The 18,387-nt window shown below is 38.8% G+C and overlaps 1 protein-coding gene across 2 annotated transcripts in view; it reads right to left on the bottom strand.

Moving 5' to 3' along the window:
- Nucleotides 1-18,387, bottom strand: part of phf14 (PHD finger protein 14) — a 153,845-nt gene that overhangs the window by 89,715 nt on the left and 45,743 nt on the right. For both annotated transcript variants that reach the window (XM_079829377.1, XM_079829378.1), the window contains exons 12-16: nt 17,647-17,753; nt 16,524-16,655; nt 13,354-13,516; nt 885-941; nt 574-695 (exon numbers count right to left, since the gene is read on the bottom strand). In XM_079829377.1, coding sequence (XP_079685503.1) covers nt 574-695; nt 885-941; nt 13,354-13,516; nt 16,524-16,655; nt 17,647-17,753 — 581 coding nt within the window. The remainder of the gene's footprint in view (nt 1-573; nt 696-884; nt 942-13,353; nt 13,517-16,523; nt 16,656-17,646; nt 17,754-18,387) is intronic.

Here is an 18,387-nt window from a genome sequence, read left to right on the forward strand (position 1 = left end):
GCATATCCCCTACTCTGCATTGTAAAAACATTTGAAGTACTTGTAACCTGACAGGCCACTTTCCAATTACCCAAAAACAGCTTTATGTCAAATCGTGATGGGACGGAAGTGGCGACTGTTTGTCACTTCTATTATGTGAGTGTCAATTAAAAGTCTCTTAGTCATGCTTGCATATATTTTAGCAATAACGTAACAAGGTTACGGCACTGAAAAGCATGACGAGGAGGTGTTAAAGGAAGAAGAAAAAAAGTATAATTGATCTGGATCTGACGGTTGCGTTAAAATAATCCTATTCGAAAGAACCGCATAGTCATACCGGGGGCCAAGTGGTGACAGTAAATCAGACAGCTCATTACTGCCAAACCAAGTGAGCAAATACATGTGGCAGCCAAATAGAGAGGGCCCCGTGGAGCCGGCGCTACCTCCCACTCACACATGCATGGCAGAGTCCTCATAATGAAGCCTGAACTTTAATCACGAGGCGAATATAACCCCCACCTCTTCCCCGCCAGATCAAACATGCTCTCGCGCGCGCAGATGCTTCAGAGACACGCGGCGCACAAGCTTACCCACCTCACTAGGTTTTCATTGTCGCCTGGGCCCTTGCAGGTGGTGCACTCGGTCCGTGTGTCATCGGCTTTGGGCTTTTTCTGCAGAGTCGACTGCCTCTGTCTGCGCTCCCGCGGTGATGGTTCCTATGGAAACGCAAGCTATTAGAGGCGACCGCCGTGTGTGTTTGAATGAAGCTGGTGAGCGGAGAGTGCTGAGATTGCTGTGTAAACATACGCAAGCTGTCTTCCTTCATATGCTCTCTAAATATTAGAGGTAGATTTGGGAGATAGACAGTCTTAAAGGAGTGCGGGGTGAGGGAAGGGAAAGCTCACCTCGATCTTCTCCTCCTCGTAGATGGACGTTCTCTTCCTCTTCTGACCTCTGGTCCTCTGGTCAAAGGGAAAATTACATTTGTTCAAAATACAGCACAATGAACTATTCGGAAGAACAACGGTACAGTTCTAGTGTTAGATTACTGTATTTAAGATGATTTAAGATTATTAAAATGAACCACGGAATTAAATTACTGAGACTTACATTAAGAATTCCCTCTAAATGGGGTATTTAAAATAATTAATTCAAAAGGAATTTCACTTAAAATCTCACTGAGAATCAAGCTGCACACAGGAGGAAAACTAATGAAAAATGACACAAGTCCTGAAGTACAAAAGGTGAAAAAAAATTTTTTATTTTACCTGTTAAAACAATGTCGCCTATCAATTTCAAGCTCAAAAATAGTTTCCTAGTACACTGACTGTGTATAGGCTATTTTAGAATAGTGGAAAAATCTTATACATAATGTAGAATTTACGTGACAAATTAGAATTTAAATGAGCAGAAACATTGCAAGTTAGTTTTGACGTAATAGTCAAGTTATTTTCAACAATCAAAACAATAACGTGACTGGAGTAACTGTGCGGCACGTCAAAAATAGAAATAAAAAGTCCATCCGCTAAAAGTGCAATGTGACACTTAGCAGACAGCATAGATAGCTTTGTTAATTATAATGAGAACCATTTAGTTCTACTGAATAATTCAATAAAATGTAACCAAATAAACAATTGTGTTTGCACAGTTAATCGCAATAAAACTGAAATGGGGATCTTATCAAACTGCGATTAATTAAAGTATATATCAAATATATTATATTAAAAACCCTGTGTGGTGAAAATCAAGTTTTTAAAGTTGTTTAAATGTCTGTGTGGTGTTTTTAATATGCTTTACCCTTAACCTTAACACCTCTTTTTTTGATCGCCTTTATTTCGTATCATATATTTTAGTAATTATCATAAATTAGGTATCATTCGAAAGCTTACAAACTCAAAATTCATCCTGTGAAAACCGTTTGGATGTTTTCATTACCATGAAAACGGTACTTTAAATTCTTCTAGCGGTCTCCTCCCCTAGTGGGCGGTGTCATGTTTCATATTACAACATTTATTTTAAATACTTTATAATCAAAATCTTTTCTAATCTTGACAAAACACATATCGTCTCAAGGTTCCATATTTGGTGACTGTTTTGTGATGGAAGTGACATTTGGACAGAAATATACAGGAAAATGCATAAAAAAAAACATTCAACAGATTTTGGATGACACCCAGTGGCTTTTTTTGGTATAGGGCCTAAACAAAATCTCATGTGAACTTCAATTTTTGTGATATCAACTTCAAATTTGGATCACAACTTGGTTAGACATATGACTTTGATGTGATAGTAATTTTAGATTAAAACATTTTTGTAAAATATATATTTTATATAAAATTAAAAATATTTAGTATGGTATTTTTTATTTACAGTCAATTTAAACTTCCATAAATTTTTCATACTTTCATATTTTGAATTGCTTTCACTTCAGAAATAACTGTCAAGTGTCTTCTTTAAAACAAGACCAAACTTAGGTCTATATTCTAAAGCATTCTTGAATTACAGTCACAAATATGTAACCAATCCAGTCAACGTGTGGGGCTTTTCCTATCATTCTTTCTAGGGATGCTGATTTTGGAAGGTGGCTGTCTGACTGAGATGGTGAACAGGAACATGGTTTGTGTAACATATGCAAAACATTATTAGCTGTATGATAACATAGTCAAGCCGAGGGCTAATCATATGAATTACTGTTATGTGTCGACTTTAATTCAAATTCTGAATGGATTATATATTTAGCCTAAAAACGTGCAAAGGCCGTTCCCTTTACAATCACTAAAAAGCTGTCACTAATCTCAGTTTGTGATCTCACAAAGTTCCATTATAATCAATAAAGTTGTCTACACTCCTCAAATGACTCTCTTATAATCTCTGCGTTCAAGAGATCAAACATGTCTATAATTGGATACATTGCACACCACTACAAATACACGTTGTAAATAGAAACATTTGACATTTCACTGGACCATTTACCAAATCCGTTTCGTCAATATGATATTATTGCAGCATCAACTGAGGGTGCTCTTGCTTTCATTTGAGGGTGCTTAACACCCTCAAGAAACTCCATAGAACTGGGCCTGAATGTTTAATTCGCTGGTTTCTGGTTCAAAAATATAAGGCTGAATTAAACCAATATTTTGACGTGCCATTGTGTGGCGTTTACTACAGTTGACCGAGTGGATCAGGCTGGTGTGATTGGGTGGAGACATTCATGGTAAATAGATGTCTGCATTCCCGCAGGACCCGATCAGTTTTCTTGCGGCACGGCCGCTCCCAACATCCATGAAAACAGCGTATCTGCTCTTAAACTTTCTACAATGGTGGCGTTCACACTGTTCCCAGTTCCCTGCCCTGAAAAGGCTTCAACCAATCCCATACAAGGAAACAAAGGTCACGAAATGTCCTGTTGATGTCACTAGCTATTCAATCAACATTAACCTTTGCCAGGTATCGCATTTCTTATGAGATTACAGCTGTAGTTGAAGTTACAAATGTACAGATGCAGCTGTGTTTGCCCACTGTAGGCTACAGACAACGATAACATAACCTTTTGCGTTAAAACTCGTTGATTTTTTTCTAAACATAATTGTGTCAGCGACTATGGAAGTGAATGTGTTTCCGTCAGAACGACTGTGGAACTTAAATGTTCACATTGTGACTCAACTGGAAACATAGCTACTCCGGATTGATTGGTTCCCTTAAGTTTGTGGTTTGTCTCGTCAGATGCGGTGCTACTGTCTCTGGAGGAGATCCTCGAATTGTCCCACGGACATTTGAAATTAAGTGCGGAACCGGCCATGATAAAGTTTTAGCTCCTGTAAAAGAGCATACTCCCCTTCAGACTCTCTGTTCTTTTAAGACTGGGTGCACCCAAAATCTTCTTTTCCCAGCTGTCGCTGCAAATGTTTTGGAATGTTGGAGCTCTGAAACCTCACAGACGTCGCAAATTCGTGTCGCAGTCGATGTGAATTGTTTTGATGCAAACTATTCACACAAGAAATATTAGTTTTTCCACTTCGCTTTTTCGTTACGCGTCCGGTGTGAATTTTAAGCGGGAGCGGGTGGGTACGGAATAGAACCTAGTGGGAGCAGGACAAAAAAAACAGTCCCATGCAGACCTCTAGTTCTAAATTAAGCAAAGGTGTAAGAGTTACATTCAAGCTATTTTAAATGCATGAAGAAATTATTTTCACAGGAAAAAACTTTTAAATATGTCAATGTGATTATCAAAGATGAGATTTAAGCGATAAAATAATTGACTGCAGGGGGACTTTAAAGGAAAAAAGTCTGTTGTGCTGCCTGTTCAGAGTTTTATTAATACTACGAATTCAGACATACTTCTAATTTCAAGTACTGTACATAGTTTGCCACAATATGTATGTAGGTAGTGAAGTCGAAAAAGCTATATAATAAGCTGAAAAAGCAAACAAATACAAATTATAAATGTTTCCATAACTTTGCACTTCAGGGCTTCATTACCACAAAAAGCAAAAAGTAAAATGAGATTTGAAAAGCCGCTCAGTTGGATTGTAATGTGTTGTTCAAGCCATGTGGCAGTAAGCTGAACAGAACAAAGTTTAACACTCTCCATGAGTAAACAGCTCATGCAGAGCAGCTGGTGACTTGCGGCTCACTGTAGCTCCTACAGATGTCAAACAGTGGTGCTCCTCTCTAATCCAAATCTCTCATTCAGTCCGGTTCCCCTTGTGTGACACAGAGAGATTCAATCCCTTTGTTTAGAGCCCAGACCACAGCCCCAACCGGTGCCCCACTCTATCCAGATATAAGGCCATTCCGCAATTGGGTCAACCTTGGCTGTTTAAATTGGATTTTTGTGTGTGCCATGAACCAAGATGGAGTATCCAAACTAATTCTCCACAGTGCGCTCTTCTGTTCGCTTAGAGACACTTTTTGCACTCACGTTTTTCTTGTCTACCATCGGCGGATCAACTCTTCATCTCCATCAGAGGCTGATAAACACGAGAAAAACCACAGCAGCACTGCACGAATCAAATCAAACATCTCCACCTTAATGTGAACGGGCGTATGAGTGTGCCAAGCTGGGGCTTTTTAAAAAGGGAAGAAAAAACGACAACATATTTAAACAGATTGTGAAAACAATTCCATCTGTCGCCTTTGGCTTGCCACCACACAGCAGATGGAACACTTATCATTATAAATGCTAACTGCTTCCACACTGCCAATTGGCACTTAAATGCCTCTGCCACTTCTCCCTCGATGGTGGCACCAAACAAAGGCACTCATTTATTTCATTATTCCTTCATTACGGCAGACTCGATTAAGGTAATCTATAAAAGGCTAGATCAGTGGTCCTCTGTGCCGAGAGTCTCCACGTAATGGTAAAGTATTGTAAATGTGGTGATGGGCTGACGTAAACAAAACTCTACACTTGGAAGAAGACAGTCAAGATGACTTTGTGAGAAAAAAACAACTACTTTTTAATTAAGCACCTCACAATGATGCATCTTTAAAAAAACATTGAATCAATTTTCCCAAGATTGGAAAAACTACTGGTGCATACAGAGGCACCGTAACAAAGAGTAGCCTACTGCAGCAATTGTAAGACTAATGGCTTACAATCCAGGACAAATGTGTTAACTAATCATCAAAAACATGTTTGATCAGATAAATTAGTTTGCCTTAAATTTCACAAAACTTTCAAAAGACTTTTTGGTCTAAAGGTGCAAAAATAATAATGATGCATTAATAAATTATAAAATTAAAATATGATACAAATAAAAAAATAATTGCACATTAGATTTTGTAGCAGTGGTGCCTGTCCCATACAACTAAATGCTTCTTGTTGTGGGTGGTTGCCAGGGCATTGCTATGTGGTTGATCGGGTGTTCTGGAAGTTTGCTAACTGGCTACTTAATGGGCCAAGTCTAAAGAGTCCAACTCTAAAGGCCCGTTCACACTAAGAACGATAACTATAAAAAATAGCTACAATATATTGCCAAGTGTTCCAATCACTTCCATGGCCAGTGAATTCAAGCATTGAACCGTGATAGGTTGACACCTGTGCAATAAGTCCAATGAGCGGGGTCAGCGTATGCTGAGGAGCACAGTGCGCAGAAGTCACCAACTTTCTGCAGAGTCAATAGCTACAGACCTCCAAACTTCATGTGGCCTTCAGATTAGCTCAAGAACAGTGTGTAGAGAGCTTCATGGAATGGGTTTCCATGTCCGAGCAGCTGCATCCAAGCCTTACATCACCAAGTTGTAGCGTCTGGAGTGTCTCTCTCTCTCATGGGATCAAAGTGGCGAGTCGTTTGGAGAAACCTCAGATGCTTTCCTCCAAACAGCTCTGCATATAAATTAAATTCCTGCTTCAACGGCTCCAACAAGTCTGAGTCAAATTGCACCACCGACTAATTAAGCCCGGCTAGAGTGTGACCAGAAGATACTATGATGGCCCTTTCTGAGCTTCAATCAGATTCTAATCAGCCAGGACACAAAACTCACGGCCGGGGGGGTGACCCTAACACACACACACACAAGCATTCCTCTCTATTTAGCCTTTAATTAAACTATCCCAGAAATTACATAAATGATGATTTCTTAAGTATATGCATAATCCCCATATTTCTTATGTTTGCGTGATGTAAGAGCTATCTTAAACGCTCAAAATTGCTCTGTATAGAAGATGCACTGCCTAGAGGTCTGTCAACCAAGGCATGTTTGATGTCTAAAAGTTCCTTTTTCTTTGTCTTAGTCAATGGTACAAAGTATATGATTATGAGATGTACCGCTAGTATGTTTTAGTCCTTTTGGAGTGAAACTTTACTAGTTCTGGCTTCCAGCAAGAACATTCCATTGATTAATAAAGTCCGAACAAAGAAACTCTCTCCCGCCTGAAATTCACACCAACGATTGGTCGCCGCAGGGAAAGTGGGCGTAGTTTAATGGACTTCAAAAGACAGTAACACTAGCATTTCTGGGCTCAGTCAACTTGCAAGGACCCCGACGAGACAAATTTCCTTTTCCTCCCATCTCATCAGCGCAGCTCGCGGGCTTCGACCTGCGAGGCGGCGCGGTCTAGCCAAGCTGTTGTTTCCTTTGAGGATCGACGCGCTCCACTACAACAGCCAGCGGCGCGCTCCATCAGACCGAGGAACCTAGCTTGGACGAGATGAACTTTCCCTTCCAAGACGCTCCCTTCCCAAACACCTTTAAAACTCCCGCGGACCAACTAAGCTCCGGAAAAACCAAACGGAGAGAACGCTTCAGCGCACGAACACTGAGAAACGCCAACGCACGCATCTCGCTTTACACAACACAAAGAAAACATGCAAGCATCAATTCTATCGAAATTTAGATGCGTTTTAAGATTGTACCCCTGGTTAAGGTGATATGGTTCTTGCTGGCTCTAGTGGTTATGTTCGGGAAGGTGTCGGATCGGACACGATCAAACCCTTCTTCCTTTCCCTTCTCCTCATCCCTCCTCCTCATCCTTTCCCTTCTCCTCTTTCCACTATTCTGTAAATACATGTATTCTTTATTTAGTCATATGTAATCGTAGTATTAACCTTTATTAAAACCATGATATCCACGTTTTGATTGTCATTGTTTTGCTCACAGAACACGAGTCCCTTTAATGTCAGATCTAAGCTACGAGCTCTTATGAGCATCGTTGAATGCCTTAATTAATACCATAACTCGGAAAGTTTGTCCTTTGTGGCCAGAGGGATAAACTTCCCGAAAAGTGGGTAGGAAGAATAGACCTAGTGAGTGGATAAAGAATTACAGCTCGTTCTTTAAACAGAACGGAGAGGAATTTTGAATCAACTCCCTAGAGGTTATTCTGTGATTATTTAATATAGATATATCTGTAGTTAATTGCATTAAATTGTTGTTAACCATATATATATTGTATATTGCCTTAAATGCCGAGGTTAGGTATCCCCCTTTTGGGTGATTTTGGAGATTTGTGATTAGATTATAACGCGTTATGATTAATCATAAATCCCTAAATATTAACACCCACAATTCCCTATTGAGCTAATTTTCAATTTAAATATATATGTAACCCTAAGACGCTACAAAGTGCAATGCAAAGCGTCGGATGCAGTGGTGTAAAGCATACCGCCACAGGACTCTAGACTAGTGGAGATGTGTTCTCTAGAGTGACGAATCACGCTCCTCTGTCTGGAAATCCGATGGATGAGTCTGGGTTTGGCGGTTGCCAGGAGAACGTTTCTTGCCTGACTGCATTGTGCCAAGTGTAAAGTTTTGTGGATTATTGTGTGAGGTTGTTTTTCAGGGGTTGGGCTTGGCCCCTTTGTTCCAGTGAAAGGAACTATTAATGCTTTAGCATACCAAAACATTTTGGACAATTTCATGCTCCCAACTTTGTGTTCTAACATGACCGCACCAGTGCACAAAGCAAGGTCCATAAAGACATGGATGAGCGAGTTTGGTGTGGAGGAACTTGACTGGCCTGCACAGAGTTCTGACCTCAACCCGATAGAACACCTTTGGGATGAACTAGAGCGGAGACTGCGAGCCAGGCCTTCTCATCCAACATCAGTCCAACCTTGTGGAAAGCCTTCCCAAAAGAGTTGAAGCTGTTATAGCTGCAAAGGGTGGGCCAACTCCATATTAAACCCTACGGATTAATAATGGGATGTCAATAAAGTTCATGTGCATTTAAAGGCAGATGTCCCAAAACTTTTGGCAATAAAATTTTGACATTGTTCTTGGTGTGAACGGGCCTTAAGGGTCTATGATATTCTGGTCTCTAGATATCGCACAAACCCTCAATTACAGTATATAGGTTTTTTTTCGACTTTGTTTAGACTCAATGACCAATCATTGTGGGTTAGTAGTTAAATAGCTATTTTGCAAGTTGAAACGGGACAAACTAATAGAGAGATTTGTCCACTGGGTGGACTTATTTTCATAAGTAACTAATTTAATACAAAAAAATTCAAAAGCTGTAATGGATTACAGTTACATTTATTTTGTAATTAAATGATGTAATGTTGTTACATGTAACTAGTGACTCCCCAACACTGGTAATAGCACATATCTCCTCCACAAACTGCACAATACGAGGTATCATTCATGTCCTGAGTCATAGTTTAATTCTTGAAAAACCTAAGTATGATGAAAAGTGACCCATCAGTCTATCGAATGACACAGAAATGTTTTCAAGTCCAATAAAGTCAACAAAATCTCAGTGTGCACCAGTCATGAGAATGCCATTTCAGTTGTGCAGGAGGGCCGGTGTTCAGTGGCCACAGAAAAGTGTGGCACATTAGTGAAGCCGGACACCACTGACTCCTGGAATGGAAGGAATGGTGGGGGGTTGATTAGCTAGCCGTGATAAATCAGAACACAGCTTTACAAAGGCTTGCCACCACCTCACTGGCTGGTTAAGGGCATTAAAAATGCAAAGCAGGGCTCCTTTCAGCTGCTGCCACACTCTGAAGTGCAAGTGAAGATAAATTCTGCAATGAAGTATCTTTCTCTGGTGGAGTTTAGCCGGAGCTACAGAAGAGAGAGAAAAATAAAAGCCTTTTAATCCAGCTGCTCTCCGGTGAAGCCTTTGCCTCACTTCTGGGCACGCGTCTCAGAGACTAAAGGGAAAACACATTAACCCTGCCTGGCATACGCAAGCACACACTCACACACGTAAATACAGCAAATAAAAACAACGTCCGGAAGTCATTCCTTTTACCTTCGTGTGAGCTATTTTGACAGCCATCAACCAAGACGAGCGGCTGCAGTGCTGCAGAAGCCATATAAAATGGCTTTACTTTACTTTCTAATTCGGTTAAAAAACTGGCAGGGCGAGGTTTATTGACTAATCTTTAAAACAAAAGGTTGAAAAAGACAAAATGAAGGAGGGCTGGAGAGCTTGTCGTTTCTCCGATGGATATCTTTTGTCTTCCTTAAGGGAGCCGGGCTGCCGGAGCACTATCGCAGGATAAGAGAATGCTGGACAGTGATAAGTGGAAGCCATGGAGAGCCTGAAAGACAAGCCCTATCTCAAGTCTGAGAAAACACACACACACACACACACACACACACACAGCTACCCTCACACTTCAATGCATTGCTTAGCTTCTACAGTTAGAAGTAGTGTGTGCACCAGTCTGATCATTTAACAGACAATAAAATAATCGCTCCGTTCCAAAACATAGTGAGCTGCATACAAAGGTACCATTTTAAGGAATTATAGGCAAGCTACACTTTTGGCAAAAAAGGTCCATTGTTTATTGTCAATAGTGTAGTGTTGTATGAAGCAAAGCTCACACAGGAATCACTTTCAAACTAAACAGCTTTCTGTTAGTCAAAGTGGCGAATCCGGAAGACCAATTTGAACTCTTCCAATTTGAAAATCTTCCGCTCTCAAGCAACATTCCCAGTCGCATTCTTATTGAAATGACTAGACTTCGCCAAAAATATAATATAACGTAAATGTGACGACTAGTGGTGTCAACAATAATCGATTCAGTGATGCATCGCAATGCGGGGCATGCACGATTCAGCATCGATGCGGCAAAGGGCCATAATCGATTATGTCACCGTTTATTTTCTGGCCTTGAGTTGGACAATAAAGTTGTGAAGTTTCAATTACTTCCAGGGTCATAACAACAATCAAATCTTTGTAATGATACGTTTGGCCATTAACTTAACTTTGGCTTAACTTAACTCAAATTCATCATTATATTTAAATTACAAAAACATGAGGAGAGTCCCATGAAAGACCCACGTCTGGCAGATCAACACGCTACTACATTTCTCTCTGAATTAAATTAAATGTGGAGGATTTTAACTGTGACAAGATGATTGACAGGGCCGAATGCAATGATATAATGTCCTACCTGCCTGTCAAGGTATATATTTTGATTCCCTCTGCGCACCCTGCTCGCACAGATGTTGCACGTCATCAGCGCGTTTCACGCTATGCAGAGTTAGACAGATGGCAGTCACAAGCTCTCAACAGTAACCACCTTTTACAGTTCCTCCTGAACCAAAACAATGAGCTTATACCACGTTCACACCATAACTATTGTAATTTGGAAGAAATGGAAACCCATCACGTTATACTCGAATTTATGCTTTTCAATGGCAACACTATCAACGCCGTAATGAATCTGTAGCAGTCAGGGGGTACAGGTCATTGTAATGTTATGTGCTTTTGAGACATTAGGTAGTTTAACGCCGTATCTCTGGAAGCTTTTGTTTGCTCCCTGCTGTGTGCGCATTCATGTGTTTTAAAGGAGACGTGGCTTTGGAAACGCTCTGAAGGGACGGTGGGATCTTATGCTTTCAAAGCTAGCTCGCTATTGCTAGCCTCACAAAAAATGCCAACACTAACCTTAAGTCAAGGCGTAGCACTATTTGTGCTAGAGTGTTCCAAATCAGTCACTGAGGATAGGGTGCTATCTTTGAAGGCTGCTGCCTTTGTAGGGAGTAGGCAGCAAGGCAGCTCATTAAGTATTGGAACCAATTCTAAATGCTAATGTTCTAATAAAACTGAAATGCTAAGGAGTAGTTCCAAAGGGGTTTTTACTCAGGGCTCGACATTAAGCCTGTTAACGAAATCTGTCATTCACTTGTCCGAGTAAAAGATTTGCTTGTCCGAAATTTTTTTATTTTATTACTTTTGTGTGTGTGTGTGTGTGTGTGTGTGTGTGTGTGTGTGTGTGTGTGTGTGTGTGTGTGTGTGTGTAATTTATTCTGAAGCAATATTCTCACCAGTGTTCAATCAGCTTTGGCATATTTTAAATCTGCATATTTGTAATACTTTTTATAAAAGGACATTTTTTCTTAATCTTATTAAATATAGGCTATGCTTCAGCTTTATTTTTATATTTTTAAATTTAAATTAAACTAGATTAAGACACTATAGGGCTGTTACCAATCAAATTAAATAATTTATACTGAAAAATTACAACTGCATTAAATAATTTTATGAGATTGTTGGAAATATTTGTTGGAAATACAAATAAGAAAAGTTGGAAAGAAGGGGTGGTGGCAGGTGACCGTCTTAATGAGCGAGTCATTGAGTCGATTCGGTCAAACGGCTGATTCATTCAAGAATTAGGCGGTCGTTTATGAATCTTTGATTCAACCGATTCATTCAAAACGCTGAATCATTCAGTAACACACTGTTGCTGTGAGATGCGTTATGGTTCTGCTGTGATCTTTGTTTGGAACTTTTTTCGCTGCTGAAATAGAAGAAAAACAGTCAATATTGCATCTAAAATGTAAGTGACTTAATGTTAATTAATTGTTTATGGAACTGTCATATCAGTGTCACATTTTCAATCGTGATGGTATTCAGGAAAACAGCATGGGCATCTTGCTCATGGGATGTTGCTTAACTGTATCATATGTTATAAATATAAAAACTCCACATTTTGAATTTTTACCACAGTATATTAACTGAGTTTCTCTGTTTGAGCAGGGCTGATTCGTTTTGATTTCTCCTCGAGAGTCTGCGTGAGTGTCAACAGCGCAACCTTGTTACCGTCAGTACATTATACATTATATATTATTATCAACTATCGATCGCCACTTACACTAAATGAATACAAAATCATTCTTGCATTTTGGTGATTCCCTAGATATTTGTTTAGTTTTTGACGTTTTAATCACTTGTCCGGTCGGGCAAGTCAAATTATTTTTCAGTTGCTCCTTCAAAAAATCCACTTGTCCCGGACAAGCGGACCCGCGTTAATGTCGAGCCCAGTTAATGATGGCTTAATTATGGCTGTATCAGTTTCAAGGTGATTTTATAAAACAGTTAAAGATGATATAGTGTTTAGGTTGTCCATTTCCAAGTAATCAACAAGGCTAGCTTTTGTGACTTTCACAGATAACCTCTGTGAAAGCTCAAGAGACCAGGTCAATTATCTATTTTACACGAGGAGCAAAGAATCAATTCTAAGTCAATGAATGACTCTTCCACCTAAGACAACCGTTAGAGTTAAACAGCCAATCAGGAAGAGTGAGACAAAGCTTAAAATGAACTAATAGACAGAGTCCCTTGAGCCAAGTAATTCCCATTTTCCAGTCTCTATCAGAACTAGGCCATGTTTTCACTTAATAGATGTTGAAAACTGATAATGTGAAGCATTAGTGGTCTCTGGTTAGAAAACCATCTTTTTCTTTATTGGAAATAGTGGAAATCTGTGAAACCCAGCCAGATTTGGCACCAGTAGATTTGTGCTATTGTAAAAAGTGGTATTTCAAGTATTGGCTCTTTAACACACACACACACACACACACACACACACACACACACACACACACACACACACACACACACACACACACACACACACACACACACACACACGTTCATCATCAGTGAACTCATGATATGCTCGTACTCACAGTCCCTCTCACTTGAAGCTTCTTGGGCTCTGGGCTCATTTCTTGAGGGATGAATTTGATTGGTCCCTTGATCTGCCTCCTAGACCTTTTGGTTCCATCCGGTAGCGTCTCCATGGCGATGTCAGCCTCGTCACTGCTGGCCTGGTCGCACTCAGAACACTGCCTGGAAAAGGATGAGCGAGAGATAGAAAGAGAGAGAGAGAGAGAGAGAGTGATAAAGGAGTAGGGTATTCTTTTGCTTTCATTTGACCTTATTGATTTCTCAGTATGGAGAAATCTTTGAGACGAGAGAGTGGCTTTCAAGGTGCATGCCAATGTTTTTCCACTGGAAGCAGATGCGTCATATTCATTCTAACAAAAGGGATGTTAAGTATCTCGCACAAACAATATATAAATTGAAGGAATAGTCAAATTCTTTAGTGCGAGCAAAAGCTTTTTGATTATACAGTATTACTGTCTCAGGGGCAGGCAGTTGCCAGTAATTAGGTACGAGTTGGCCCCCCACACAATTTTATCTTTCGAATGCTTTCTAATTTCCATCCAGCAGAGCGGAACGACATCACGCTTTCTTATTCATGGATTAAATGAATTACTCGAATCAGCAGCGAAAGCATTGGGCTCAGTTTGACAAATAAACAAAACACAGAAACGCTCACGCATGCAACTGTGGAGCTCCACATAAGTGACAGTGTAACCTTACGAAAGTAAACATGGAGGGACTTTATGAAACCCTAAACTTGAATTTGAAAGTGCATCTTCGTAAGTGCTCCCTGACCCATACATCAAATTGATTTATCATGTAATTTGATTAAAAAAATGTATCAATTGACAGCCCTAGAAAAAAAAAAAGTGAATCGTCATAGTTTTACAGTTTATTGGTTTCCTCCAGAGCAGGGATTCCAAGCGTTTTTAAGGCAAACTCCTTAGACCTAAAATATTTACTTGATGTATGGCCCATGATTTTTAATAAGTTTATTTTTTAATAATTGTCTTAAATTAATTTCTCCTGTTGGCTAATGGTCACAGGTAAGTAATTAAATATTTTCTAAATATCTTTTTTAGTAAGTATTTTATTTTGATAGTTTTTATTTACTTATTTAAAATTTTACAGTTTTAGAATTATGTTCAAGTTCATTTTATTTATATAGCACATTTACAATAGCAACTATGCTGACCAAAGTGCTTTACAGGAGAACAAGATTAAAAGAAAATATAACATGCATAAAACGATAAAAATAAGAGCAACAGTTACCATTAAACAGGAAGACCACAACCAGAAATCGAAGCTCAGATATAAGCCCCGTTTCCACCAAAATTACCCAGAACAATTTGTCCCAGGAACTCTTTTTTCCCCCAGACCTGCTGCTGTCTGCGTCGCGGTCTAAAATAAGATTAGTCCGGTGACATAGGACTGCGTGTGACTTTCCAGAGCCCACTGGATTTTGTCTTCCGCATATAAGCTTAATAAAGCTTGAACCTAGTAGTCGGATAATCAATCGTATTTTTTAAACACCATTGTTGATTTAAATAGCAAACAACTCTTACTGCACGCACCGCAACAGACTTTAAGGTTGAAATAAAATGCTGCGTGAGCTGAACCATTAGCATGTTCAGTGCCCAAGTCCCACCCCCGAAAGTTCCTGAACTTTGAAAAAGTACAACCTCGCAAGCAGGGCTATTTTGAGGGGGAAATCTTTACCTGGAACTTTATTTAGACCCCGGTTCCTGTGGTCAAAACACACAGAGTACCACCCCAAAGTCCCAAGTTCCCGGGGAAAGTTCCCACGGTGGAAACACGACTATAAATTACCAACAGACAGGAAAAAAACAACAACAATTTCAATTCACTAAAGAAAACAGGTACGTTTTTAAAAGAGACTTGAAAGCAAACATTAGCCGTTCTAATCTCAAAAGGCAGGGTGTTCCAAAGTCTTGGCCCTGCCACCGCAAATGTACGCTCCTCTCTTTGCCTGAGTCTAAAGTGAGGGACTACCAGCAGACCCTGGTTGCAGGATCTTAGGCTTCTGGATGGAGAGTAGGGATGAAGAAGCTCAGAGAGGTAAACAGGAGCTAGGTTATGTAGAGATTTATATACAAAGAGGAGAATCTATTCTCTGACGAACCGGCAACCAGTGTAGAGATCTAAGAATTGGAGTGATATGTTCATGTTTATGACACTTGTGAAGCGTTTTGGACAAACTGAAGGCAAGCAATTTGATTAGATATGCCGCAATATAAAGAGTAACAGTAATCTAGCCGAGAAGTAACAAACGCACAAACAGCCATTTCTAGAGTTTTGGGAGCGAGAAAGTCTTTGATTTTAGACAGTAGATGAAGTTGATAGAAACTGGATCTGATTACGGATTAAATGTGTGTCCAATTTTAAAGACTGGTCAACAAGAACACCTAAGTGCCGCACTCGTGAAGATTTAAAAACAGACAGACTCTCCATTTATTAGCCATTATTAATTATTGGCTGTTCTTATACGAGTTAAGGGAATTTAAGGGTGTGCTCACACTCGTAGTTCGGTTCTCTTGGTTCTTTTGGTACAGACGAAAAAAATTTAAATAATACATTTAGTCCTGGTTCGCTTAAGGTTCACACTATAATTTTTTACACTGAAGAAAAAACAACCGGCTTTTATGACGTATATTTTGAAACAATGCAGTGTGCTGGGCTAAATGAGCTTTCTGTATGTGATGGTATATGATGTAGCTGACAACTTGCGAGGAGCTTATAAAATGTATAAAAGACTGGCAGGAATCCCTCCGTCACACACAAACAAAGATCTGCCGCAAGGAGACACGGATTGATGCTTGTACCGAACTGTGATAGGCAACATCTCGACTATGACAAGAAAAAACAGGTATGCTTAAGCATTCTGTCCTTTTTAGGGTCACATCTTGTAACATCATGTCCTATTTTTGGTGAGTTTACATGTCGTGCGTTCATATTTCAGTCAAGCTTTGTTTGTTTGAAAGTGGAGCGAGACCCATCTTTTCAGGAGTCTCTGTCTTTTCAGGTTTCGGATGGTAGCGTTCACACTTATTCAAACAGACCGCACTAACAGAGCAATCGCACCAGTTCATTTTAATCAAACCAAACCTGCCAAGTGTGAACACAGCCTAAAATCACATTTTTTAATTCCCTCTCCCAGTCCTGTTCTCACCAGTAGCTGTTTTTGGTCTTCTTCGGCATGCGTGTGAGAGGCGGGTCCAGGCAGCCCAGATGGTAATGCAGCTTACAGGTGTCACATAGCAGTAAAAGATGCTGGTCTTGGTTTTTCTTACAGATCCCACAGCTGCACAGAACATGAAGCTGTTTCTTATTTCAGCACACAACCACATCAAAGCAAAGACACCATTTCACACTTTTTCTCTCTTTCACTGCATAATAATTTATGTTCTCTAGGTCAAAGGTATTAAAACTGGGGTCCAGGGACCCCCAGGGGGGCGCAAAGGAGTGACAGGGGGTCCGTGGAAAATTCTAGAGAAAAACCATGAAAAATGTAAACACATTTTTAGATTACAATAAAAATAAATACGTTATTAAATTAACATATGACCAAACGTAAATAAAAAAAAAAAAATGTAATTAATAAATTTGCTTTATCAATTTAATTAATTTCTTATTTATAAATTTGCTTAAAAATCTAGAGAACAAAAAATTAAGTAAACAAATATATTAGATTAAATAAATAAATGTTGAATGTTAAATTACCATATGATAATGTTTAAAAAAAATGCTCAAATTTAAATAAATATATGTGGAAAAGCCAAGAGTAAAACTGTAAACATTTGAATATAATAAAAATAAGTAAATAAATTAGCTTAAATAAATGTGCAAACATTTAAGAAATGTCATATAACATTACAATAAATAAATAAATAAGTGATAAAATGTTAAATTAAATATGAAATAATAACATTAAAATGTATAAATGAGATTAAAATAAATAAATGAATACAAAAATTGATTAATATAAATAAATGATAAAATTTAACAGTGCATTATTATAGTGTGTAGAAAAGCGATATAATAAAATAACTTAATAGAAACTAATGTAAGATATATAATAATAGTGTATTAATTGGGAGTTTTTAAAAGACTGGTGTCTTTTAAATTTCAGGATGGGGGTCCCTCACACAAGGATGTTTATATTTGGGGGTCCAGGGCATCTAAAAGTTTGAAAAACCCTGCTCTAGATCAACGTTTAAAAATGAAATTACAATAAAACACTGTCCAGGTGTCATAAATGAACTGCTGGCATCCTGTATCAGCTGCACGCTAACCTGTAGAGCATAGTTGGGAGGTTTGACGACTTCCCTGGTGATCCACCCTCTTTCTTGCTTGGCTTTCTCTCTTTGGGAGCTTTAAGAACAGCAGGAGAGTTCAATTTCTGCAAATAAAGCAGAGCAATGAAATTAAACCACATTTCAAAGACACATCAAATTATTCAAGAAACAAACAAACAGGCATCATAATAAACTAGACCATCACAACTTAAGAAAGTTACTCTTAAGATCATTTTTTAACGATAATGTGATGACCAGTGTTGGGGAAAGTTACTTTGAAAAGTAATGCGTTACGTTACTTTTGCGTTACTTTTTCTCACCCGGGCTGGGCTTGTTTTTGTTGTTTTTTTATAACAAAAAAGTTATATTTTTGAAAAGACCTCTTCATACCAAAATTCAAATAATAAGCCCCAGGCTGAGGTAAAAATGCAAATTCATGCATGAACAGTAGAGGGCGCAGCTCTGCTGTACTGCCATTCTGGATAATGGTAGAATAGGATGCAGGAGAAAAAAGTTTTACCAATAAAAACAAAAAATCTAGTAATTTTCATCAAGGTCAGCAGCAACACATTAAATATAAAGGTTATAAATTAAATATAAAGGTTATAACGATTAAATGCATAAAAATAGTTGTTTTATTTAACATTTAATTATCGGAGGTTTGCACAGTATTCTGATTTTGTATTTGACTGATTTTATTCATTTTGAGGAGTACAGAATCTTTATTGTGCAAGTGAG

Source organism: Gobio gobio, assembly GCF_949357685.1.
Source record: "Gobio gobio genome assembly, chromosome: 11".
Lineage (NCBI taxonomy): Eukaryota > Metazoa > Chordata > Actinopteri > Cypriniformes > Gobionidae > Gobio > Gobio gobio.